The sequence below is a fragment of the Antennarius striatus genome, chromosome 6 (genome assembly GCF_040054535.1).
Source record: "Antennarius striatus isolate MH-2024 chromosome 6, ASM4005453v1, whole genome shotgun sequence".
Classification (NCBI taxonomy): Eukaryota; Metazoa; Chordata; class Actinopteri; order Lophiiformes; family Antennariidae; genus Antennarius; species Antennarius striatus.
Window position 1 is genome coordinate 24,463,444 of NC_090781.1, and position 26,808 is coordinate 24,490,251.

Below are 26,808 nucleotides of genomic sequence, written 5' to 3' on the forward strand. Positions count from 1 at the left end.
ACAGTTGGAGAATCTCCAAATGGAAACCACCTGTGTGTGTGTGTGTGTGCGTGTGTGTGTGTGTGTGTGTGTGTGTGTGTGCGTGTGTGTGTGTGTGTGTGTGTGTGAGAGAGAGAGAGAGAGAGAGAGAGAATGAGTCGTGACAGAATTCAGCTGCAGTCGCTCATCTGTATGGCGACTGATGGTTTTAGAAGCCCTTGAACGACGTTGGGCCTTATTGAGCGGAGCGCCATCTGCCCCCCACCCCCCCATTCCCTGATGCCACTCTTGATTCCAATGAATATTAGATAACGGCGTCGCCTTCCTGCCTGCCAGCAACTGCCACAAAGAAGGAAGAGCTTGTCGATGTGATTGATGAAATCACCTGTAAGAGGTGGAGACGGGCCGTGATCTGTTCTGTGTGTGGGGGGGGGACATGTGTCTTCATCAATCCCTGATGTCAAAGATAAAAAAATGACAAAATAGCTCCAAGAAACTGTTTGGAGTCTGTCAGGGTGAGGTGTTGGCCTCATGGTGAAGAGAACAAAAATATAAGGTTCTAAACAAGGAAAACTTGTGTGATTATATAAAGCAGACATTCATCAGCGTATATGGAATATGACTTTTGTTATCTGTGTTAGAACAGAGAATCTGGGTCGTTTCAAAACAGAGAACTAGAATGACGCTCTTAGAGAGAGAACTGTCCCAAAGTTCTGATCATTAACCTCACGTAGAAAGCTGTCCGTGTCACGCCTGACCAAAAACCGGTGTTCTCGTAATGTTAAAGAAGTAAAAAGAAATCCTGTGCAAACCCCTTTTACCTGGATAATTCTTATGATACTTTGATGGAAATGAAGATAATGTTCTGTACTAAACTTTATTACTGAATGTATTAATATATTATTAACGTATTAATAATATTTTGTTAAAATGAATCTATTTTATGCTGACAAATTTTTATTTTTTAAATTAGTACAAAAAAATGTCTCCGTCTCGTCTTCAGCTGCTTCGTCCTCATTGTGGGTCACGGGGGGTTGCTACGGGCTAATAATAGGATATTATATATTTTATTCTGATTTATTGTGCTTTAACATGAACGTTATGTGCTTTTAACAGTTTATAAGCGATTTTTATGATTCCAGTATAAATGGCAAATAGACGTAAAGTACAGAAAAATGACAGAAACTTGATTTTTATTTTTCCAATTTTACATCAATTATGTTTAAACCGACATATAATTGAGAACGACGTAACACCAAAAGACGTAAGCCGAGGTCTACCTGTATTTGACGATTCTTTGGGCGTTACTTTGGATGCATGGTGTGGATAAGTCCAACCTTCAGAGTCGTACAGTCATATTCATGGAAAAAACAATCAAATATTGTTGAAACAACTTGTCACAGTTTTCTAACAGGTGACGTTTGTAAAGCTAGAATTCCTCACCAGAACAGCTTCAGTGTATCGATTTGTTTGAAGCCAACAAATCAAAGAATATTTTCCTTTTCTCATTTTATTTTTATTTATTTTTTTTTATCGTACTTGTGGCGCTGCATTGTCGTTATTATTGTTGGTACCGGTATGAGTAAGCGTTGTGAATAATGGGCCTCCACAGGCTGGGTAGTTATGTGTGTGTTTGCAGCTGCAGGTAGAAGAGATGAGCGCTGACAGGCATGAGATTTCATTTTCTCTCTGTGTAAAGCCTCGCGTCATTCCAATTACCCTGAATGGCTCAGGACAAGTGTTTGTTGTCAGAAGCGCCGCTGTTCATATTCACCGACTTATTCCCAAAGAGAAACTCACCGTGAGCTCAAACCTGCTGACGCATTTTGTCGAGTTAAAGCCCTCGATGCCTCAAACGGATTCGGCCTGAGTGCTGGGTTGTGTCTTTTGATTACAGACGACCCTCTAGGTGAGGTTTAGCTGCTAACCGCCGGACCTTTCTTCTCCTGGGTGATGACAGACCAATGTTGATTTTTTTTATTTTTTTTTCCAAAAAAGCTTTTCATGCATTTTTGGAAAAACTTTTATTTATGGTGTGTTTCTGAAAAGAAAAGTTTGTTGGTTTTTACATAGAGCATTTGAGATAAGTCCTAACACCATGTTTACAGTAAAAAGGAGGGGTCAGAGGTGAGCTTCACTCCTGTAAGTGGTGAATCCGTGTGGATCCGAACCGCCGAGCATTGTGGTCCGGCGGACGCTCACCACCAGAGTACCATCAGGGTTAATGGTTCCTCTGACCGACAAGGGGTCCATGTCCTCAGGGAGCAGGGACTTATGGGTGAACGCATCGCTGACACTTCCATCGTCGAGTACCTGGAGGGGAGAAAAGAAAAGGTCATTGAGTTTCAGAGGATGAGAAGAGAACTTGAGGAAAAATAGAGCCAAGGAGTGAGGAGAAAGGTAAAAACAAGCAGTTTAAGACGTAAAAACATTTAAAATAACTAAAAACATTTTAATCCATTTCAGCCTCGTAAAAAAGCCCCAAACGACCTACATTATAAAAACAAAACAAAACATAGTTTTATCAACCAAAAACAATGATGTTGTATCCATCAATGATGTCGTATCCATCCGCCAACACAGGGTAAAGAACGAGATACACCCACCGCTGATGTTGTGTTCATCCAACGACTAGCAGTGGCGTCCCAGAGCAACAGTTGTTACCTGGTCTTCCACTTGTATCTCAAACAAAAATAAGGACAGAGCTACGGCTCGTATCTCAAACACACACGCACGCACACACACACACACACACACACACACACACGCACACACACACCTTCTGGGCGTGAACCACCACACACTGGTTGTAGGCCATCACCACGATGTCATGTGGCTCGAACTGGCTGACGTCAGCTGATATGAAGTAGTCGTCTCCAAGACATCTCACGCCACCGCCTGCGCTGCTCTGCCAGCCCGTCACAGCGCCACCTACAGGAGCCGCTGAGACACAGAGAACGTTTCAACTTAAACAATACATTTGAATAAGAAAGTGGAGAAGAAAACACTATGAATTACATTTATTAACATTTTATTTATGGAATGAATAAAATGTATTTAATATAAATTGCTGGAAAACAAGATATCCAAAGATTTGAACCATAAAATATTTCACAAATCGTTTTCAAATTGACATTTAATATTTTGAGTTTGGTATTTTCTAATAATGTCGTAAAATATTTTATTTCTCTCCTGTTGAACATTTTGAAGCTTCTTAAGACCAACATGTTTTCTCCTGTCTTTGTGCTGTTTGTGCGTTTCATGTTCAGATTAGAAGATAAATGCTCTTAAAAGCCACAAAAGACTAATGGTGTTGGTTTTTGCTGTAAATGTGGTTTCCTGAGACGAAAAGACTTTCACAAAAGAACAGATAAAAAGAAACCCTGAAAACTTCTCAATCTTTTTTTTTATTTGATTTGTTCGAGCTGAATTAGTAGCATAGTCAGTAGCATAAAAATTTTATTCAATTATTGATTATGCTTTAATCCGCCTGCAGCACCAGAGCTATAATAAAACTGATTTTATTGTGGCTGCTTTCTCAACTGTCTCAAAGCTTCATATTAAGTCTTTAAATGGGCTCATGTTTTAGATGAGGTTTCCACTTTTCTTTTATTTCACCTTGATATTACTTTTTTTTATTATTATGTGGCCCAACATAAAATGTCTGGCGCCCCACATACTCTTTTTCTCTCAGCGGTTCTAATGACTGTGGCTAGTTAACAGGATCACGATGTGGTATTTTTCTTCTTAATGGCATTTTTCTTAAAAACAATCAACCGTTAAAGTGAAATACAAACGTCTTTTCAGACAGATGGTGGAAACTTCCAAATAAATCCACAACCCAAATGAATTTTGGGAAATGTGTTCAGGCTGGTAGTTGTTGGTGTCATTTTTCTAAAAAATAATTACAGAATAACATCACACGTGTGCACAAATATTTTCTCAAGGCCAAATGTAATTTGTCCATTTCAAATTTAGTCCATGTTGGTGACGTTTTCATTAATGATTCTTCCACAAGGGGGCAGTAAAGAGTCAAAAGATTTGACGGCAATCAATGTAGTAATCTAATCAGTAGATGTAAGACAGAAGAAGCTGAGGTGAGGCCGTGTCCTCTGAGGTCGTTGGGGACACAAGACATGAAAATGAAGAGTATTTTTTAATCTCACTTCTTCTTTGTTGTTTCCGTACACAGTGTTCTTGCTTGGATTGTAGCTACAGCACCCCCGACTGTTTCCAGTGGTATTGCTCCGTTTTGTCCAGCTTTGAATTTTAAATATATATACCGCCGAATACTCATTTAATAAAGGCAGAGTGAGAATGGAAGCCTCTACTTCATGCGACTAAAACACTTTTATGCTTATGGTAAAACCGTGTCTTATATTATAGTATATAGTATATTAACCCTTGATTGGTAATTCAGTTTTATGGCGTCCATGGAATAACGATAGTCAGTCCCATTGAACACGCCAACACATTAAGTCATGTTTTCATTCTTTACAGAACAGCACTATTTTTTTTTAGTTACATGATTGTCAGATTTGCTCATATTTAACCCCTTGCTGCCCAGTGAGATCTGCTCAGCTTGCTCCTGGATTTGCTCTGCTGCTACTTAAAATGCATCTCATTGCTTCTCGTGCAGACTTCAGTCCTGATATCTCCTGTGCTCTCTCCACCAAATGGAATTCCAGCTTTAGCGCTGAAATGATCCCTGCATCATCTGGTGTGCATTCATTTTACATCTTTGCCAAACTAGGACTGTTAGATTGGATCAAGTCGTCATGACATATCACATTAATGGTGTGATAACAGTAGTCTAGCTGCAGTGGTGGTCTTAGTGATCCGTAGGCTTACCAGTGTGTCCATATGTGGACCTGCTGTTTCTACTGAATGGGGTTGAGCAGCCGGATCCACCCGGACCCTCTTCTCCAAACAAACTGGAATGGTCCCCTGAGTCCAGGAAAGGCTCATAAAGGGGATCCAGAGAATCAGACGTCCCCCCCAGGGAGCCCTCTGACCGGTAGGAGCTGGAGGTGCTGTAACGTGACGATGATGAGCGGTAGGAAGACGAAGATCGGCGACTAGAGGATGTCAGCGACGCCATCGGGGAGGATGGACCACAAAAAAACCCCAACAGCTCCAACTCTCACTCACTGTCTTTGGTACGGGTATTTATAAAGCCCAGGTGCATTGTGGGTGAGCGGGCAAATAGCAATCTTCCTCTAGCCATAAATGGAGCGACGTCTGACCACCGGTGCCAAGAATGTAACGGACAAACCGATAAGAGGTGGAGACCCCTCAGAGATAAGCCTGACGGGGGCCCGTTGGAGAGTCTTCAAGCACTCGGTCAGAAATAGAAGAGCGGTGAGCGGTCGGGTCGTCCGTTATAGGCCGACCCAGGTCACAATATGACCACGTTATCAATAAATTGGCCGTTTAGGTTCCTGCTAATGGGATAACAAGTCCACTTTTAAAGTTTGAATCGGAAAAAGGAGAGTTCAGATCCACCGCAAAAATCACAAAAAAGAGCGACGCGATCTTTAGTCAGGCAGAAGTCAAAGTACGAGGCCCCCGTTGACCTTTACATTCAGTCTGTAAAAGCTTTAACTGAACTGACATTTTCCAATTGGCAGCATGTTTGTCCTCGCTGTGGCATTTATTTGTTTATTCATGCTTTTTATGCGTGTGTGTTTTTCAGCAGCTCATAATTTTGCCCTTCAGGATAATGTCGCCTCCGTCGCCGAAGACACTTCATATGCAAAGCTATAAAAGTGAAGGATTCCAGTTAATGCAAGCAGCATACATCAAGGTGACAGTCCCTCTTTGTGCTCTGCGTTAGGACACTTGTATCTGTCCTTGTGTAAAATATTATCCTGTCATTAATCATCGGAGACGTAGTTAAAAGGAAGAAACGGAATCACCTGGAAAAAAATAAAGTACAGGACATCAGAAAAGAGCTGAATCTCTCTAAAAACTTTTTAAATCTGTTTTCTTTGACTTGTCACAGCAGGACAGTTCCACCTGAATCCAGACGGGATGTGACGGCGACGTGGTGACGATGAAGTATCCTCCATCACACTGGAGATGCTTCTGTGTGTCTGGCTGGAGGAGAAAGGCCTTTGTGGTGGGAGGCGTTCGGTGACCGTAGGAAAAATCAACTTATTCTGATTTCTTATTCTCCACATTGTGGAGAACCACATAGAACACATTTCTGAAGATTTTTTTCAGAACAGTAAGTTTCATTGTTATAAGTTTTATTATTATTTTATTACTATTTTGGAGAAATCCCTTTCTGTCACAGACACATGACTGTCACAAGGTCGTGATTTTTATTTTTTTAATGTTGTATACGTTAGTAATGATACCAGGATGTTGAGTATACGTGTGTGTGTGTGTGTGTGTGTGTGTGTGTGTGTGTGTGTGTGTGTGTGTGTGTGTGTGTGTGTGAGTGTGTGTGTGTGTGTGTGTGTGTGTGTGTGTGTGTGTGTGTGTTTGTCTTCTGTCCTCCTGATGATCACACACACACCAGCCTTTGTTTGGAATCCATCACTTCCTGCTCTGATACCCCCCCCTCCCCTCCCCCCCCTCCCCTCCCCACCCCGCCCCTTCCTCTCCCATCCCGCCAAATGGATTAGCCACCCCCCCCCCCCAGGGGCCGATGATGTCACGGAAAAATGAAATGGCTCCTGCTGCAGTGATCAGTGAGCCCCCCCCCCCCCTCCACTGTGTGCTCCTCTAACGGCCGTCCTCTGCTCTGCTAATGACTTCATGATGATAACGTCGTCGTGTCGGGGGGGGGGGGCGGGGGCAGGCGGGGGGGGTTATGAGCTGAAGAGAGAAACGAACGCAGTTCATTATCCACCCATAACCATAAAACACCAATCCACTAAGATAAATGGACCCCCCCCCCCCACACACACACACACACACCGGTATGATATAATAGAAATGACCACATTACACTTTTTTTTTTTTGTAAAGAACAATAACAATATTTTATTGACGGTCACTGATGTCGACGCAGAAACGTTTGTCAACCCAAGGTGGTCAGAATGGAGTCATTACATTCAGCCAGAAGAGGAAGAGAATACATGAAATAAAATACAGGTGGGGGTGAGACCTGATGGAGAGGGTGGGGTGAGAGAGTTGGAATGATGCTGATGCTGGTGTGCAAACTACTCAGGACGACGACGTGTGTGTGTGTGTGGGGGGGGGGTACATACATTCATTTTGGGTGGTGTTTGTATGGCTCTAACAAGTACTGTATATGTGTGTGTGTGTGTGTGTGTAGCCCCGATGTCACCATACCCTCACCTGCCCCCCCCCCTTCCTTGTGGGATGTTTTATTTAAGGCGGCAGAGGCCAGTTGTGTGTTAAACACAGACGATCTCTCCATCCCGACCCCCCAGCCACGTTTTAGCTTCAGTTGTGGGGGTCGGAGGTGTGATGGGGGGGGGGGGGCGTCTTGCATCTAAAATGGACCGACCTCAAGAGATGTGGAAAGAACAAGTGATGCGGAGGGAGGGGGGGGGGGACAGACAGGAGAGAGACGAACATGGTGTGTTCATCTGGTTTCATAATCAGGAACTAATTGCCTGTCGGTACTCAGGGCCCCCCCCCCACACACACACACACGGTTATGTAATGACCCCACCCACCCCCACAACGTGGAGGTGGATGGAAGCAATGAAAGGATGGAGACAAAGAAGGATGGGAGACCAACGGGGACACGGTGGGGGGGCAGACATCAGGCAGTCTGGGGGGTGTTGGCGAGGATTGTTCTTCTACATTCTGTTAAGGGCACAAAGGAGACGCCACTGCGATGAAATTAGGATTGAGATTAGGGATTAGGATTGAGATGTCAGGTGGAGATTAGATCCGCGATGCCTTCGAGGGAAAAAGGTAAAAACCGGATGAATGAACGCCGTCGCAGAAGAATTACAGGAAAGAAAAAACATACACTGAATGCAACAACCGCCATCGTCACGACGACACACACACACACACACACACACACACACACACACACACACACACACACACACACACACACACACACACACACACACACACACACATACGCTGCCTGGGGGAGAGGACAGACTAATAAACGGGGGGCCAAGCTCCAGAACAGGCGAGAGACGCAATGAGATATCAGCAACAGATTTCAGTGAGGGAAGGGGGCGATGTGTTTGTATGTGTGTGTGTGTGTGTGTGGGGGGGGGGGGCGTATAGGAGGTCAGAGGTGATGAATGAAAGGCACAGCTTCAATAGTTCCCCCTGAGTTGTCGCCCGCCGTCGTTTCCAACCCTCCTCCGTGGCGCTTGGCGTTCTCACGACTCATCAGACTTAAGCCCCGCCTTCTCCAGATGTCCCGCCCCCTATGTTGACCCCGCATTTCCAGCACCAGTAAAAGTTCACCCCTCCAACCAGAAAAAAAACCGCACTAGACGCTGCTTTTAAAGGGAATCGTTGCATCGGAAGGGGTTGTGGGGGTGTGGGGGGGTGTGGATGACATCATACGTTTACAGCCAATCACGAAGGACGAGGGGAGCCAGTCTGTGCTTGAATTGAAACACAAACACACCAACACGAACGTGACGGATGAGCGGTGGGTTGACGGGGGTGATCCGTATCCGGTGTTGGGGAGTGAGGTGGGGGGGTTTCCTGAGTTGTATGAATGACAGTCAGTCTGGGATGTCTCGTGTCGCCGTGGAGACGGGGCGTTAGAGAATAAAAAGAAAGGATCATGACGTAACGGCGAGAACAATCACAGTCTCCTCTTTTGGAAATAAAAAATAATAATAAATTTTTTTTTCTTTCACATTATATCATTTGTTGGTTTTTTAGTTTTTTTCCCATATTAAAACAATATAACACAGTGATAACAAAGAAAAAAAAAAAAAAAGGAGAAATCTACAGCCACGTTAGCTTCGTGCAAAAAAAAACCAAACACCTACACTGGTTCACGCCGCGGAGGCAAAGAGATTAAAGCAAGACGACGCATACAAAAATATAGAAAAATCTCCGATCCCGTTCATTTTTCCACCTTCTAATCGGACGCCTGTCGCCAAAAAAAAAAGAAAGGAAACATTCTGTCACTGTTTGTTGTCTGGTTGTTATATTTTTTGAAAGAATTACAAAAGTTCTCATGTCTTCCATGCAAGGAAATCCCACCAGAACTCCATATATATATACATATATATATATATATATATATATATATATATATATATATATATATATATACATATATATATATATATATATGGAGATCGTTGTTGGTTGGAGTAACGTGATAGAAAACTAGTACGATAAAAGCATATCATTTCTGTCGTATCGTTTGTGACAAATCTTTTTTTTTTCTTTTTTAAACGTTCTTATTTTTTTAAAATACATACTATTTATTTCCTGTCACTTTTCAAGACATTCCAGCATTTGCTCATAATAATAATAATAGTAATAATAATAATAGTGACAGGAATTTTTAATAGTTTTTGGCATAACGCAGCAAGCCATGCCCGAAAAGATGCTAGGTTGTGTCTTGCAAAGGATTGAGGGGGAGGGACGATCCTCCCTTTTTTGGGAGGTGGATGAGGCTGTGGGGGAGGAAGGGGAGAGGGGGTAGGGGGGGGTTATACAGAACAGCCGAGATAACAACCGTGCTCCTGACCAGGTCAGCCCCGTCGATGCAAAACACATGCAGAGATAAAAGTCAAGAGTTTTCATTCTGTTGTCACCTGGCGGGGTTAGTGAGGAGGAAGGGGGCGGCGCCGAGACGAGTAAGCCCCGCCCACAGCGCTCCTGTCTCCACTCTTGGTTTAAAAAAAAAAAAAAAGGATTGTTTTGACGCCTTTTTCGAAGGAAACGGAGCTGAAATGGAGACAAAAAAAGCGGTTGGAGTAAGGCAAAGACGGATGCTTGAGTCAAAGGGAACGACATGCACGTCGGACGCCGTGGGGGGGTCTCTCCTCTGGGGGGGTGAAACACTGACGTGAGAGCGGAGGAGTCACTGTTTGTTGGGCTCCGCCCCCCGCTCCTCTTCCTCTTCCTCCTCGTCCAGAGACACGACCCCAGAGGACGCCACGTCGGACACCCTCCTGCGCGGGTCGTAGTCGGGGGGGTACTCCGCGCCCCCGCCCTCTGCCTCCACCTGGCACAAGGTGTTCTCGTAGTCCTTGCAGGGGGTGTCGTCGTCCTCCCCCGGCGACAGGTACGTCTCCGAGTACGACATGGAGTAGCAAGGCGAGTCCTGACCCCCGCAGGGCCTGATGCCCCGCCCCCCGGCCCCGCCCAGGCTGTGGAACCCGCAGTCCGCCCCGCCCTGCCCGCCCTGCCCCGCCCTCTGGAGTCTGGCCAGCAGCAGCTCCTCCCCCCCCTGCAGCGCCGAGAGGATCTTGGCCACGAGCTCCGCCGCGTTGCCGTGGTTGCCGCGGTTGCCCCCCAGGTCGCGCAGGAGGGGGTGGTGCTCGTCCAGGCTGCACAGGCTGGAGCACAGGGTATCCGGAGAGCCCGCCGTGGGGGAGGGCTCCCCGCTGCCGCCCCCCTCGCCGCCGCCGCCGCCGCCTCCTCCGCCCTCGCAGCAGAAGCCTCTGAGGCCCAGGTGCTGGCAGAGCTGGCTGTGGATCAGGTCCTTCAAGTAGGGGGGGTACGACGGAACGTCTGGGAGGGGGTGGGGGGGGACAGAACCACATCATGAAGAACACAGATGGAAGGTAGGAGAACTTTTTGCAAACACAACTTGGTGAGACGTTGACGTTAAAGTTAAAGCCAAACAGAGTGAAGTATTTTTCATTAGATTAGCAGTCTGATAATAAAAATTATTTAAAAATCATTATTTATTATTATTTTCTATTAGAAGTAGATCTTTAAGCTCCAACATTGGTCTTGTTTTATTAATAAATCTTGTTTCCGTTGATCGTTCAGGCCCGCGAGAGCATCAAAGGTCATAGTGTCTAAAAATAAATAGGTCAAAAGTGTGCTTTGAGCAAAACTACATTTCCCACAATGCAGTAATTAAACCCATTTTAACTCTGACAAAAACATTTTGAACAAAGTGGAAGTGCCTGCATTATATTTAATGTTAAGGTTTAGTGAATTGATAAATACATTTAATGCCACCACTGGTCGATAGAAACCAATGTAAAAATAACATAAAATATGAAACACAAAATCAAAATCTGATGATTTTCAAAACTTCACACATCCAAACAAGTAGAAAAAAAAATCAAATCCAATAAAAAGAAAACTGATCAGTTTAGGACACGATCAGAACTGAACTGATCAGTTTGAATTTTAATAGATTTTTGTCCTTCGCCTGAAAAAATGAAAGAATAAATGAGTAGAAACAATGAGCTGGAGCTAAGATACTAGCTGCAGTGTTATTGGCGGTTCAGTGTAATCAGGATGAAAGCTCTGTTATACACACACACACACACACACATTGAAGCTATCATCTAATACACTACGTATTTACAGTCCGCTCACACACACTGTCCTCACGCAGACATTGTCTCTGCAGCCAAGGAAATAATATTAAACTTGCAGGAGGAATATCAAATATCACCGAAGAACAATAAAGAAAAAAAAGTTGGGCGGGGAGGAAAACTAGGCCACTGGGACAATGAAGTGAAGAGATGTGGGGGGGGGGGGTTTGTGTGTGTGTGTACCTGTGCTCTGTGTGGTCGGTTCGTTGGCAGGCAGGAAGTCCTCGTCATACGAGTCGTCGTTGGACTCGTCACCGTCCACCGAGGACCAGGCCCTCAGCTTCGCCTCCGCTATGGCGAACTGCTCAGCCACACCTGAAAACACACACACACACACACACACACACACACACACACATGAGCTGCACATATACGAACGAACGCACATGGTTGGCATGGTAACAAGGAAGCAGCAGCTCGTTGCGTCTCCGTGGGAAGTGAAGTGAGGACCGTCGTTACACTGGCAGAGAGAATATTCCCTGAAGGTTTCATCTGCTGGAATACAGACGGAAGCCCCCCAGGGTCAATTACAGGCTGACAAGTACGAGAAGATAAGAGTCTTTAGACGATCTTCATGTGCGACAGGTGAGCATCATGTTCGCCGCTCTGCTGTTCACACGCCAACAGAAAAACATTATTAGTTTCAAAAGCTCAAACAGCAAAGAAAAGCTTGGAATAAAGAATGAGAACAAAAACTGAAGGAAGGTTTGAATTTAATCTACAGCGATTTAAGAAATCATCTGAAGGTAACCGATCACAAAAAAAGCATGCAACTAGTTCACCAGCAAACTCTACCTCAGTAGAGTCACCGAAAAACACGTGTTGGAGGTAACAACGTAAAATAAATGTACAGTAGAACCTCAAGATACGGGTTTAATCCATTCTGTGGCTGAATTTATAACAAATAATCCTCATTTAAAATAACTAAAATCGTTTTTATCGTTCAAGCCTTGTGAAAAAGCGCCAAAACCCCCTAAATAATATTTTATAAAAACACATTTTTATCAGCCAGTAGACATGAAGGCTTTACCTGTGTGTAGTTAATTGTGTATAAGTTACGTAAAAAATTATAAAGAATAAAAAGAAACGTAAAAAGTCTTTACTCCACCAACGAGAACGAGATCCGGTCTCACTGATGTCGTATCAATCCACCAACACGTGGTAAAGAACGAGATCCGGTCTCACTGATGTCGTATCCATCCACCAACACGTGGTAAAGAACGAGATCCGGTCTCACTGATGTCGTATCCATCCACCAACACGTGGTAAAGAACGAGATCCGGTCTCACTGATGTCGTATCCATCCACAAACTAGCGGTGGCGTTCTGAATGAGGACAGAACGACGGCTCGTATCTCAAATAAATGTCAGGGTTTTACTCTAGCATGAAATTCAGGCTATGAACCACCACAAGTATGGTTGGTAAATTAGTGAATTTTGGTGATGCCAGAATGTCTAGTAGGTAAGTATAAAATGTTTACAGACTGACAGGAAGAAAACAAGAGAGCTAACGCTAACTAAACACTCGCTTTACAAAGATTCAAAGTGACAGAGAGCATCTCCTGCAATCACTCCTGTACGCTGGTATGTGTGTGTGTGTGTGTGTGTGTGTGTGTGTGTGTGTGTGTGTGTTTGTGTGTGTATGTGTGTGTGTCTCCCAACCAGTAACAGATCACAAAGGTCAAAGCGACCAGTCGCCTCCAATCCTGATCATCAGCCATCCAATCAGGGACTACTTTTTTCGTCCTCTGCTCCATCTGTTTGGTATTCCTCCCCACTTGTTCACTCCCTTCTTCATGTCACGCCTTTCCACCAATCGCCCCTCTCAATAAAACGCCGTATCGACTCCCCCGACTCCTCATTCTGATCATTCCCTCTTCTGTCACCGTTCAATCTTTCATCCTCTTCTCATTTGGGGTCCGATCTCTCTCTCTCTCTCCTCGGCCTCCGTCTCTCTGACTCCCTCCGGTCAATGCTCAGTATTCATGCGCCGTCTCCCGCAGAGAGGGATCGATGCTCTCATTCATCTTCTACTGTAGCTGGGCCCTGAACTCTCCTCACATCCTCCGGTAAACGCAGACACGCCGGCTGCTCTTATCGCTCCGCTGAGAGACGGTTTTAATTCCTCTAAATCACAAGGACAGAACGCCTCCGTTTGCACACCTCCATAATTTAAAATGAATGAATAATTCAAGTTTATCATCTGGATATCGATGACCTACATACCGCACCAAAACAAGTATAAAGGCAGATTTGTATCACATGACGCATCTCGTACAGTAGTACCTCAAGATACAAGACCGCATCTCGTTCTTTACCACGTGTTGGTGGATGGATACAACATCAGTGAGACTGGATCTTGTTCTTTCCCACATATTGGCGGATGGATACAACATCAGTGAGACTGGATCTCGTTCTTTCCCATATATTGGCGGATGGATACAACATCATTGGGACCGGATCTCGTTCTTTACCACGTGTTGGTGGATGGATACAACATCAGTGAGACCGGATCTCGTTCTCGTTGGTGGAGTAAAGACGTAGCTCCTCTGTTCTCGTGACTTTTGTGTTTCTTTTCATTGTTTATCATTGTTTACGTAACTTATGTATAATTAATTATAGACAGCTAAAGTCTGTGTGTCTATTGGTTGATAAAAATATGTATTTTTTAATAATTTATGGGTTTTCGGGTTTTTTACAAGGCTGGAATGGATTAAACTTGTATTTCGAGGTACTACTGTAAATGGATTTAACTTGTATGTGAGATTTTTTTTATTTCCCTCTCAGAGCTTGTGCATTCAGTCCAGCAGATGACTGAAACACATAAATATCTAAAACATTAAATCAGATCTGATCGTCTTCAGGGAAACATGTGAACGCGACACAAACACACAATAACTCCCTGTGTTCTGGGTGTGATGTTGGTCTGCTAACGCACACTGGGCTCATCAAAGCTTATTGGCTCAAGTAAAATAAAACAGGGTGTGTGTGTATGTGTGTAAATGATCCAAAATACACCCCCCCCACACACACAAAAAACAAAACAAAAAAACAGTTGGCTAGAAAAACTAAGCAATGAACTGGAGGACATTGAACGCCTCACAGGGTCAGCGATGATTCTCTGACTGGTCGTGGAGCGATGCTGCAGGATTAACTTTAAAGTGTGTGTGTGTGTGTGTGTGTGTGTGTGTGTGTGTGTGTGTGTGTGTGTGTGTGTGTGTGTGTGTGTGTGTGTGTGTGTGTGTGTGTGTGTGTGTGTGTGTGTGTGTGTGTGTGTGTGTGTGTGTGTGTGTGTGTGTGTGGCAGGAATCCAACAGGACTCTCCCCCCTGTTTTCACAGCTCTCTCCTGTTTATCTGTTGCATTCTAGGGTTTACACATTTGCTTTTTATTCTAACAGGCTGGCTGACATTCAGGCAGTGTGTCCAGTCACCCACAGCCATGCCACCGAGGGGGGGGGGGGGGAGAGAGTCGGAAAACATGTAAGAAGTCGGCGCAGCCGGTAACTCCCTGATGGAAGAGATGATGATGCACTCCAGAGAAGAGATGAGGGGTAATATCTGGTAATCACCGTCCCCACTGAGAGCTCGCTTACTCTGATATAACAAAAGACGTGCAGAGCGTCAGAAACTCTGCATGCTCCCCGGATGTCATTCTAATAATTTATACTGTTTGAATAGACATCGTGTAAATGATGCACACAAAAAATAAAAGAAAGAAAGAAAAGAGAGAAGGAAGGAGGCACAGGGGGTGTGTGTGTGTGTGTGGGGGGGGGGGGGGGATCGCTCTGTCACGGTCGCTCTAGCCAGGAGTAAAACCTTACTGTGCAAATTAACCTTGAGATTCTGCATTGCGGGGAGCAAGCACAGGAACCGTGGGGGGGGGGGGGGGCAGGGAAGAGGGATGGGGTGAAGCAGCCGGAGATAAAGAAACAGAGGGCAGAGACGAGCGTTTAAAGATGGGGGGGGGGGTGACGGATGGGGTGGGGTTGGAGTGAATGAAAAGAAAGTAAAAGATGGAATGAGCACCAGAAAGGTAGAGGCGGACAGGAACGACCATATATGGACTCCATTCACACCGGCATAAATGCAGAGTGTTTCACAATCAGTGTCTTCACATGCAAAATAGTTCAAGTTTAATATTGAAAAATGTTAAAAAATCCCCCCCAAAATACAAGAAAACTCCACTCATGTGTATTTTTTGATGTGTTAGCCAAGTTTCAGGAAATACTGTCGAGGGATTTTTGACCTGAAGGGAAGAACGCTTGCAGGTCCACAGACAGACTAATACGCTACAAAGAAAAACGAAACAGACAATTCAATTCCCTGAAAGACTTTGGGGAATTGATTTATTGCTGCGCTTCATCTGAGGGAGTCTGACTGGAAGCAGCTGATCGCTGTGTGACTGTCCTGATGCTACGCGCTGAAACGATTCAGGCAGTTTAAGGACTGTCAGTGTGTGATCACACAGGAGATTATCTCCAGAGTGTCAGTCGTGAACACAATGAGGGACGACGAGCTAGTTCTGTGTGGTTTCTCTGCTCATTATGTTGATTGTTTTATATTGTCTTCTTCACGGAAATGCTTATACGCCTTCCAGACAGCTTTTGAGCATTGTTCAACTGCAATGCATTCTGGGAGGATTTATATGTAGTTATGGTGAGGGTTAGCCTAACCTTGACCCTGTCTAGGTAATACAGGTCAACCTTGGTATACATCGTTCTCGATTATAAGTTGGTTTTCATAAATAAATTTTTAAAAAAGACGAGGAAATTTTTAAATCAAGTTTAAGTTATTTCGCTCCACTTTGACCACCAATATTTGAATCTTAAAATCAGTAATAAACCATTAAAAGCATTTAATATCATGTTACTGTAAAATAAATCTGTTGACCCTAAGTACTTACAATCCTCCACCTTCTTGATCTCTTCTCCCTGTAACCTCACTCTTCCAAACATCATAGTCCATGGAGATTCCTGTCTAACCTGGTCTGTCAGCCTGTCCATCACCATAGCAACAAGAAGGGGCTCAGAGCTGATCCCTGATGTAGTCCCACCTCCACCTTGAACTCCTCTGTCACACCTACACACACCTCACCACTGTCTTACAGTCCTCATACATGTCCTGCACCGCTCTAACATACTTCTCTGCCACTCCAGACTTCCTCATACAATACCACAGTTCCTCTCTGGGCACCCTGTCATCAGCTTTCTCCAGATCTACAAAAACACAATGCAGCTCCCTCTGGCCTTCTCTGTACTTCTCTATCAACATCCTCAAAGCAAATACTGCATCTGTAGTACTCTTTTTTGGCATGAAACCATACTGCTGCTCACAAATGTTCACTTCTGCCCTTAGTCTAGCTTCCACTACTCTCTCCCATAACTTCATTGTATGGCTCATCAGCTTTATTCCTCTGTAGTTGCCACAACTCTGCACATCTCCCTTGTTCTTAAACATGGGCACCAGCACACTTCTCCTCCATTCCTCAGGCATCTTCTCACTATCTAAGATCCTGTTGAACAACCCAGTCAGAAACTCAACTGCCACCTCTCCTAGACACTTCCAAACCTCTACAGGTATATCATCAGGACCAACTGCCTTTCCACTCTTCATCCTCTTCAGTGCCCTCCTCACTTCATCCTGACTAATCTTTGCTACATCCTAGTCCACAGTCTCTCCCTCCTTACTGTCCAACCTAGCATACAAGTCATCATAAGCCTCTTGTTTGGCCTTTGCTACCTCTACCTTCACCTTACGCTGCATCTCCCTGTACTCCTGTCTACTCTCCTCAGTCCTCTCAGTGTCCCACTTCTTCTTAGCTAACCTCTTTCTCTGTATACACTCCTGTACCTCCTCATTCCACCACCAAGTCTCCTTATCTACTTTCCTTCCTGATGACACACCAAGTACTCTCCTACCTGTCTCCATGATCACATCAGCTGGAATCCATTAACCACATAAACTGAGGTTTATCTGTACATTCAAAGTGTCCATTAACAACAGAATAAACATCTCCCTGCTGTCAGGTTACATCTATTTCTATCATTTACATTAATATATATATACTGTATACATTCCTCTGCTCCACATCACAACACTCTTATGATGTTTTCTGTTTAATAAGGATCTTTGCTCTGATCGTTATTTTGCAGACTACTCTGTGACTCATCTCTTCTATTGTCATTCCCCTTTCAAAAAAACCCCTTTCATTCTGAACTTGTTCACTCCTTGTAATATCTATCCTCTAAACGACCATCAGATTTCTTACCGGCGGCGAAGCGCGCCTCCTGCTCTCCCTCGGTGAGGTCGGAGTACGAGTTGAAGTCCGATTCCAGCGCCGCCGGCGTGTCGATGGGCTTACACCAACCCTTCCACTCGATCAGATGGGCCACCCTCCCCTGAGCCATCGCCGTGGGCTTGGTCACATGATCCTTCACCACCTGGGAAATACCTGCAGGGTGGTTGTAGGGGGAGGGGAATTACTTTACAGCATCGTTCCGGTGATGACCATGTGTGCGACGTCTGCACTCACCATGAAGGGAGGATCGCGCTAAAGCAGCAATCTCTTGAATGGTGAGAGCTCTTCTGGATTTTGGTAACATTTCAACGGTGTCATCAACATTCACCTGAAAGAAGAAGAAAACGTGTGAGTCAAGGCTGCAAATACGTCAGCACTTCCTGGAACATGGCTGATTTCCTTTTTGCACAGAATCATGGGACACATCTAAATCATATTAATGATCACAAGTTAAAGAAAAGCTTTGACATTTTGCAAGATACAACTTTTAACTTTCTATCAATCAGCAATACGTCCCTCGTGAATTCCAGTCTTGCCAAGAAACAACTTTCAACATCCCACAATGCAAGAGTCCTTCTTCAAATTACAATTCCCACCCAACATTTGCATTCACGTCTTCTCCTCGAACAACTTTCCTGAACGAGAGGACTCTTGGGAGAAGTGATTCCACCGTCTGGTTGTAGTCTCTGTTAACTTAAAGTGGTTTGTTCAAACTTCTTTTTCCTTGCTGCTAATGAGCAAACAGTTCCTTTTAGATGAAGCTTCGCACATAAAAGTCAGATTACTTTGCTGTTCCTGCAGGAAAACGTATGAGAGGAGATAAACAAACGTTCTCTTGTATATATTTACACGTCCCCTGTAAACTCCAGGTGTACAGCTCTTAGGTGTACAGCTGAGTTTGCACCTAGTTCAATGGAATGTACAAAAATGTTCACATTTAAATGACATGTTGGTTGTTTGACTAAACGTGTCAAAAAACTGGAATTTTAGTGTGCGGTATATTCTGACTTAGATAAATAAGTTCTTGTACCAAAGAAAAATTGACTTAACAATTTCCATGGACATTATTTAGTCATAGAATGAAAGGATAATAAGTTAGATTAACTAAAAGAAGTACTTTTACCGCAATTAAAGATAAGTTGGTTTAACTTAAATAAAACATTGAGGAATACGAAAATTAATTTGCTTGTACTAAAGTAAATGAGTTGGTCTAACTAGAAGCCTTGTCGCATGTACTGAAAACTAGATAAGTTGAAATATCTGAAAAATGTCCGTGGAAATTGTTACGTCAATTTTTTTGCGTGAAGCCAGTCCATTATTTTTTTAGAGTGTATGAGATGTCTGACGCCACCGCGTTGGGAGGACATAATAATTGAAAAACGATTATTGAAAAGTAAAACTGATAAAACCCCCGGCGTCCAGACGGCTGCATCATTTCCCTGCAAGCGACTTAACTGATGGAGAACAAAAAGATTGACCCCCCCTCCGCTCCGTCTGTCCTCCATATCTGTCCGCCTGGGTATCAGGTGTTGACAACTTCTTTTGTCTGCTAACTCTTTTTATATCCCCACCAGTGCTCACGTGCCAAAAAGGGGCACGTCAGCAGCAAAAAGGCCTCACGCCGAGCTGATGCTATCATGTTGTAGCTCAATATGGGTCAACACATCCATGACTGAGCGATCTGATGATGCTTTTAAGCTAACAAGAACGTCTCAACAGGTGCAGAACGTCCTGCAGGTCCCTGAAGGCCTCGCTGCACTTTGGAAAAGAAAAAGTTATTTGTGATTTTCTGGAACATTTGTGCAACAACTTTGAGGAATTTACAACCGCTTGAATATTCCGATTTTCTCCACCGTCATTATCGAGTCATTAGTTGATAAACTCGACACGGAATTTGCAGTGAATTAAAAAATTAAAAAAAAACACCTAACAGCACAAATCGGAGCCTGGTTCTGACCTTGTGCTGTAAATTCCGTTTAATAGCGACAGATTTTCTCCAGCAGAATAACAAAGTGTTATCCAAAAGAGGGGCTCTGCCAGAGCAAAACGGGGTTGGGGTTGGAGTGGTGGTGGTGGTGGTGGGGTGATGGCGATGCTATCAGCGGCTGCCGCGGGGCGTGATAATCCTCTTGTGCTGCAGAGCAGCTCACAGATCAGAGGCGGGATAATCTGGAGATAATGCGACATATACCCCAGAGGGGGGGGTTAGAGACGTGGAGAGCCGAGGTCCTTAAATTAAAAAATCAGATGTCAGGCTGTTGATGTTCAACACACACATCTGAATGTGTGTGTGTGTGTTTGTAATTCATCTGGCGTGGGAGGCTGTCCAGCTCCAAATCTCTCACCTCAATCTGAAGCTTAAATTTCCTGTAAATGCTGGGATTTATTTTCTTCAATTTTATTTGCAAATTTAAAGAAAACTATATGAATTGGAATATTTATTAACGACAGCAGCAACGACGGAGAGGAGAAAGAGGAATAAAAGGAAGATTTCTGCGAGATCTGTGTGAAGATGTGGATTCAGGATTATTTTGTGAGTGAAAAACTTTTTTTTTTTTTGTTTATTTTTAATATCAAGGAATAAAATAATATGAAGCCAAAAAAAAAAAAAGACTCCTGATGTTCCATCACTTTCCAACAATCAGAGACGGATCTGTGTGTTTACTTTCTGATTTTGTAAGTCAGCTTTTAAAACAAGTTCTCAATCTCCAGACTGCAGTTTAACTTTCTCAACTTTCAATTCCACCTTAAAACCCTTCAGGACCACACCTCTGAGGAAACACTCGTTTCCACGCCGACGGAGGGGAAACGCGACAGAAACAACCAGATGATGTGAAGCGGTCCTGAGTCCTCATGGTCTGGTGAGCGCAGACAGGAGAGGGGTTGTCACGACAACGCCCAGGGCCGCCTTCGGCTTTTTAAATCATGAGTCAGCAACAGCCGAGACTGGAACACAACATGAGCGTCAGGAGAGCTGAGGGCGTGTGTGTGTGTGTGTGTGTGTGTGTGTGTGTGTGTGTGTGTGTGTGTGTGTGTGTGTGTGTGTGTGTGTGTGTGTGTGTGTGTGTGTGTGTGTGTGTGTGTGAGACAGGAAGCTGACCACACCGCATGTCTCTATCTGCAAACACACTTAATAAGAGTGTGTGTTTCACACACGTCTGATGGAATCAAATCTGATTCGGTTTGATTCAAATTCAACTTTTTCCACAACATAGACGCCACAAAGCTCCTTAGTTACTGTTTTATTATGAGCGTTAAAGGGAGGCGTGGCTAAATGACATCATCATCTTCTGCTTTTTATGCAGAACATTGTTTGACGCACGCGGCACGTTTCTTTGGTTATAAACTAACTATTCCAGATCTTGATTACGGGTATAAAACATCAGAAACTGCCTGATGTTGCTCGGAAAACGTATATTACAAAAAACAAGTTTGCAGGGGAAAGTGTTTTACTCTGCTGGTTGTTCATGTGTTTCATATTTGGTGAAATGAAGAACATTTTTAAGGATGTGGAGCCCTGGGATTAGCTGGCGTCTTGTTTGGGGTGTACCCTCCTATCGAGTGCAGCCAGTTTAAATAGGCTCCAGCTGACCTGTGTGACCTACACGACCACAGGTTTCTGCAGTAAATGTGCAATAGATGCAAATTTAATCCAATATGGATATTAAGTTATGTAACAGCAGAATTTTTCGATGTGCGTTTGTGCTGCTAAATGCAGTCAAATATTTTTCCTGACGCATTAACTGTGACACAGGCTTTCCTGTTTGTTTAGCAGAATGTCACCGGGAGCCGCTTCTCTGCTGGGAGACATTGTTTCTGCACCTCAGCATCCCTTCATCTCCTCTGACATACACACACCTCTCTGCTTCTCTTCCTTCTCCATCGCTCTGCCTCTCAACTTTCCCACAATGGGAACATTTCTATGGCAACTGGTCGCCGTGGAACCATTCCTCTTGGTATCCCTGCACACACTGGCTCATTGATGATGTCACACGCCTGCAGAAGAACCAAAATGAGGAGCTTCTGCTACACCGATGCTTGGATGTCCCAGCAATTCCTGATCAAAAGGTTTGATCACTTAAACTTTAAAGTTATCAATTGTTATCAACTGCTTAAACACACTCCTTCATGCAAAATCTGCTTGTGTGTGTGCCAACAGAGATCTCCCCCTGTGATAGGCTAACAGGTGTCACACGGCGCCCAGTATTCCACGACACGCCGGCCCGTGAGAGGCGACAGGCTGTGTCTCCTCACGGATCGCTCAGGCGCCGCTAATCGTCGGCAGACTGGCCTCGCTGCGACGCATGACGTTCACACCCAGATGGTGGATAAAACAGGCAAGACGTGTTCATCGTCCTCATTACTATCATCATCATCATCATCATCTCCATCATCACAGAACCAATGACGAGCCACAGCCTTAGTTTACGATGCCCAGGGCAGCGCTTGTGCCTGAAGGTACAGAATTTGCATTAACGTTAGCATTAAATGGTGTTGTAAGGCTGGTTCTCTTATTGAAGTGGACTACAAACCACTTTTAACCCTTTAAATCTCCAGGATTTTGAGACATCTGCATCGTAAGTTTGATTTCTTTTCCCTGAAAAACACCATTTATAAATCAAATGCATGCATCTGCATTTTTGCATGCAAAAAAAAATCCAGATTTCGTAAAAATTACACAGATTAAAGCTCACATATACAAATTTATGCTAAAAATCTTTTGACAAATTTGTCAGAAGGTTCTATTAAGACCTTAGTTTCCCAAAAAATTTGATTTATCTTGTAATTAATTCAAAGTTCTGGATTTAAAGGGTTGATGTGATTCATGGCTGGGTTAATCCACACATGTTGCAACGCTGTAATCCGTCTGTGGAGAAATAATCTGGGTATCACATATCAATCCCAACAAAATAAGAGTAGCTGCTTAACAGTAATGAGGGATGAATCACATATTACAGATTTAGAGGGTGTGGCTAATAAGGTAATTATTGAACCAGGAAGAGTTGAGAAAATAATTTTCCACTTCATCTGGTGAATTACTGAGCCTGCCATCTTTGATTAGGTCAATGCATGAATTGGTTTTAGACATAAGGTTGGCTGACGTCATGTGAGATACATACAAGTAGAAAACCTGTCCATCAAACACCAGAAACGCTTCACAACTCCCTGGAGCGACGTCAATTTGCACGGTTTTGAAGCTCTTAAACTGTGAAAGCAGAATTTCATGAAATAAAAATGTCAGAGCTCATTTAAATTAGTTAAAAACGCCAAGTAGTCCATTATCCAACCCAAACCACCCCCCCCCCCAGCTGAAGCATTGAATGAATGATTATTGATTGCACCTCGCTGAAGTCCAGTAAACCCAGGGGTGACGTCAGAACCAGTCTGCGCGCCAGCGAGGTCCTCGTGTTCCCCAAAAGCGCGAGGTCGGACAGGGAGCTCGCTGCGCTCCAGTCCACACACAACGAACCGTCAACCGCCACTGTCAGGGGGGGGGGGGGAGAGCCACGTGATTGTTACAGGACACCAACAGTCCAAGACTCATAGTGGGACGAGCTCCGCCACTTTTTAACCAATCAAATCCGTTCATTTGGTGGTTCTAGATGATAAAAGGTCATCGATGGGGAGGTTTTGTTGCGGAAACTGGAGCAAGAGTTCACCCCCCCCCCAACTATGAGTCTTAAGAGGAATCATGTTATGTGTTGATTTGTGGTCAAAGTTGCAGTCACCATGCCAACCATGCGTCCACTTTAACCCCCCCCACCCCACCCTCCAGCTGAGTGGCGATGACCATATTAGGGAATGAAATGTATCTCACTGCAGTTCCCGCCCCAAAGAACTCAAAATTCTGCGTAAAATCGGAATAGAATATCCCCACAAACAAACAAACAAACAAACAAACAAACACACACAGACCTGCCTTGTAAATAAATACTGCTGGAATTACAAAAAAACAAACTTCAAAGAGCCTCTGATTTGACAATCCGGGGGTTAACAGGAGCCCAAAATATTTCAACAGATGTTCTTTGAGGATTTAATTATAAATGATGTTATGCAACTTGAAAGGCGTCTTTTAAGCTTGTTCCGGAATAATTCACGTCCGTTTCCTCCTCACGGCACAACTCTGGCTGTTGGGTGCTTTATTGCAGAGACTACTTATAGTGAGATAACATGGGGTGGTGGGTGTGGGGGGCTGAGGATGGGGGGGGGGGTACTTCCATGCGCGTTAAAGCCATGCCGGTTCATGCAGGTGAGGCGCAGCAGCTGAAGCCTGACTGAAGCTGGTTCTGCTTCCGGACGCAGCGGCGCGTCAGGCTGGAGCGCAGAAGGCGCGACGCCTGCTGACGTTACGCAACTTTTTTTTTTTTTTTTTTTGTGCACATTCCCTGACCCGACGCGCCATGACGCGTCATCGACACATCCAGGTGCGCACGGGGCGCACATGTCACCACACGGCCTCGTCACGTAACCGCCCCCGCCCGCAGACAGGACTGCTGTAACCACGTGGGTTGGACCTGTAGGAGCTGCCCTCGTCGTGACCTGCGGCTCTGTGAGCTCTCAGGTAGAAATCCGCACCTGTGGAGGAGGCGGCGCGTCAGGCGCGTCCTCGCCACCCTTCAAATCAGATTTGCCAAACGAGATTAAGAGGTGGGCTGTCAGTGCCAGGCTCCTGTTTCCTGCCCCCCGGTGCTGGTGGGGGGTGGATGTGGGGGGGGGGGTCTAGTTACTGTCTGTGACAAGACCGACTCGCTCGATTAGTAGGCGGCACCGATCTGGAATACTTGAGGCGTGGGATGTGGAGCGATCGGTCATCACGCGTGAAGAACAGCCGCTTAACGCGTGTCGAGCTCAGGTTTCCAGAATTTAATCTGTGCCTTTTAATTGGGAGTGATGACATCGGATGCCTGGTGGGGTGTGTGGGGGGGGGTATTGTGTCGTTTGAATCTAGGCCACCTTGACAATGGACGTATTGTCCAGAGGAGTGAAAGACGCGCACACGTGTCGCGTTGATGGACGTTTGGAACGTGACGCCCGTGTGTGTGTGTGTGTGTGTGTGTGTGTGTGTGTGTGTGTGTGTGTGTGTGTGTGTGTGTGTGTGTGTGTGTGTGTGTGTGTGTGTGTGTGTGTGTGTTAAGCACGTCTATAGCCGCCGACTGCTGGGGGGCCACTGCAGCAAAAAAAAAATCGCAAAAAACTGACGGGATGAAAAATCTGACACACAAGCCGAGAGTTGTGTTGTTTGTTGTTTGTTGTTTGCTTTCGTTTTGTTGCATCAGACTGCATCTATCTGCGGTCATCCTCCATCTGTGGACAATTGTCCAATTGTTCGACGTCTTGTTTCATCCTAATGAAGTTCATTTCCTTCTCCTGACTGATCATTCACTCGTGTCTCCACGAATCTCTCCTTTCCTCCAAAATCGCATGATAATCGAAGGTTTTCGTCTTGTTTCACTGACTCTATTTATTTATTATTTTCACTTTAGCCCCTCTCACTCAGACAAACACTCCTTCTCCCTTCCCGTTGTCGTGGAAACTGCAGGAGACCTCATCCCCATCTCTCCCCCTCCTCTCTCCCTCCCCTCTCCGTCTCTCTCTCTAATGATGAGGGAATAAACACAATAAGGTCAAGCCTGGCAGCAGCGTCAAGTCATCCGCGGCTCTAAACGTGAGTCAAACAGGTGGATGGTAGACGCTCTTGATGTGTGTGCGGGAACGCGCACTTTGCGGGGGGTATTTATGGGACTGGGGCATGTCCTTATTCACTTCGCGGTGAGCAGACTGGGACAAGGAGCCATAATCATCAAAGTGACTGAGGCGACAGATTACATAACCAATTAAAGGCGGGGAGGGTCTCGGACGCGACGGATAAATCACAGCCGGAGCGGCCGCGACGCGTCTCTGCCTGTCAGAGGGGTTGAGATGGATGAGGGGGTGCAGGGAGGGATGGGTGACGAGGCCATACCGAGACGAGCATGTCAAAATAAACAACAAGATGTGGGGGTATGGGGTGTCTCGGGGAGATCCGCGTCAGAGGTCAGGGGGAGCGGGTAGAGGACGGTGGCACGGAGCGGGGAACAGGGGGGGGAGGCTGGGAGACACGTCCGCGTAAAAAGGTGTAAACAACCACGAGAAAACACGGATGAGGCAGCAACAGGGGAAGCTGGTTTCTTGGCAACAAGCTGATCGGGTCCAGAACGAGCGCGTCTCGGAGAGTCCGTCAACATTTGGACGCGCAAAAACTACAAAACTACTCCATCCGTAGGACAGCAGGAAGATTCGACTTCTAATCAACGATTTTTTTTATTTTATTGATTTATTTTTTACGCGTGGATGCGAGCAGAAATGTGTTCCTACCTTGCAACTAAACTGGGTCAGCGCAGTCAGAACCATCGTGTCTGGATGAGACTCGTCGTCACGAACGTTACAAAAAAAAACAAAAATAAATGAAATAAAAAGCCGTTTATCGGCGCATCCACTCCACGGTGTCGGGAGCGCCTCGGTCTTCTCTGCTCTGACTGGCACACACTCACACAAAATAAATAAAAAAATTAAAAAAATAAAAACGGTTCCTTGCAACTCTCGTAGCATCGCGATGTTTCCGCTGCAGCTATCCACCTCTGCCCCCCTCCCCTCCACCCCCCCAAACGCACACACATTACCTAAAATGCACCCCCTTTCTTCTTTTACGCACGTAACGCGCGGACTCGGGCGCGATTCGACCGGATATTTTACAAGTGTTTTGTGTTGTGTTTAGTGTTTAGACGCACGTAATGCTCCTTTCTCCTCCATGACTTATGACTCAGCAGTGCCATCGCATGTCTCGCATCTCCCTCACAGCATGCTGTGCGCTACAAGCATTCAGTCGCGTATGAAAGCCTCTGCACCCGTGAGAGGCTGCAGCAAAACAAATGCGAAATAAATTTAAAAAAAATTAAATAAATCTTTAACGTGCGTAAACGAGCAGGTTTGAACTCTTACCAACTGGCGCTTTGGAGCTGATACAGCCCATTCTCGCAGCTTTTTTTTTTTTTTTTGGGTTTTGCTTCT

General features: G+C 44.9%; 2 protein-coding genes across 2 annotated transcripts; both read right to left on the minus strand.

The window, feature by feature from the left end:
* Positions 1-1,175: 1,175 nt before the first annotated feature.
* On the minus strand, positions 1,176-5,124 carry LOC137597118 (heat shock protein beta-7-like). The gene is made up of 3 exons (XM_068318067.1): positions 4,831-5,124; positions 2,759-2,922; positions 1,176-2,292 (listed from the first exon to the last, which is right to left on the minus strand). Exons 1-3 carry the CDS (start codon positions 5,078-5,080, stop codon positions 2,101-2,103), a joined length of 606 nt encoding a protein of 201 aa, XP_068174168.1. The 5' UTR covers positions 5,081-5,124; the 3' UTR covers positions 1,176-2,100.
* Positions 5,125-9,207: 4,083 nt separating this feature from the next.
* On the minus strand, positions 9,208-26,389 carry LOC137596890 (protein FAM131A-like). The gene is made up of 5 exons (XM_068317681.1): positions 26,116-26,389; positions 17,995-18,088; positions 17,731-17,913; positions 11,646-11,777; positions 9,208-10,638 (listed from the first exon to the last, which is right to left on the minus strand). The coding sequence occupies exons 1-5, from the start codon at positions 26,347-26,349 to the stop codon at positions 9,986-9,988; spliced, it is 1,296 nt and encodes a 431-aa protein (XP_068173782.1). The 5' UTR covers positions 26,350-26,389; the 3' UTR covers positions 9,208-9,985.
* Between the last annotated feature and the right edge of the window lie 419 nt (positions 26,390-26,808).

Coding starts and splice junctions, on each gene's coding strand:
- LOC137597118 (XM_068318067.1), bottom strand. CDS start 5,080: ATGGCGTCGCTGACATCCTCTAGTCGCCGATCTTCGTCTTCCTACCGC. Junction 2,923..4,830: donor GTCCACATATGGACACACTG/GTAAGCCTACGG, acceptor TCTGTGTCTCAG/CGGCTCCTGTAGGTGGCGCT. Junction 2,293..2,758: donor TGGTGGTTCACGCCCAGAAG/GTGTGTGTGTGC, acceptor TCTCCCCTCCAG/GTACTCGACGATGGAAGTGT.
- LOC137596890 (XM_068317681.1), bottom strand. CDS start 26,349: ATGCTACGAGAGTTGCAAGGAACCGTTTTTATTTTTTTAATTTTTTTA. Junction 11,778..17,730: donor GGAGGCGCGCTTCGCCGCCG/GTAAGAAATCTG, acceptor GTGTGTTTTCAG/GTGTGGCTGAGCAGTTCGCC. Junction 10,639..11,645: donor ACCGACCACACAGAGCACAG/GTACACACACAC, acceptor ACCCCCTCCCAG/ACGTTCCGTCGTACCCCCCC.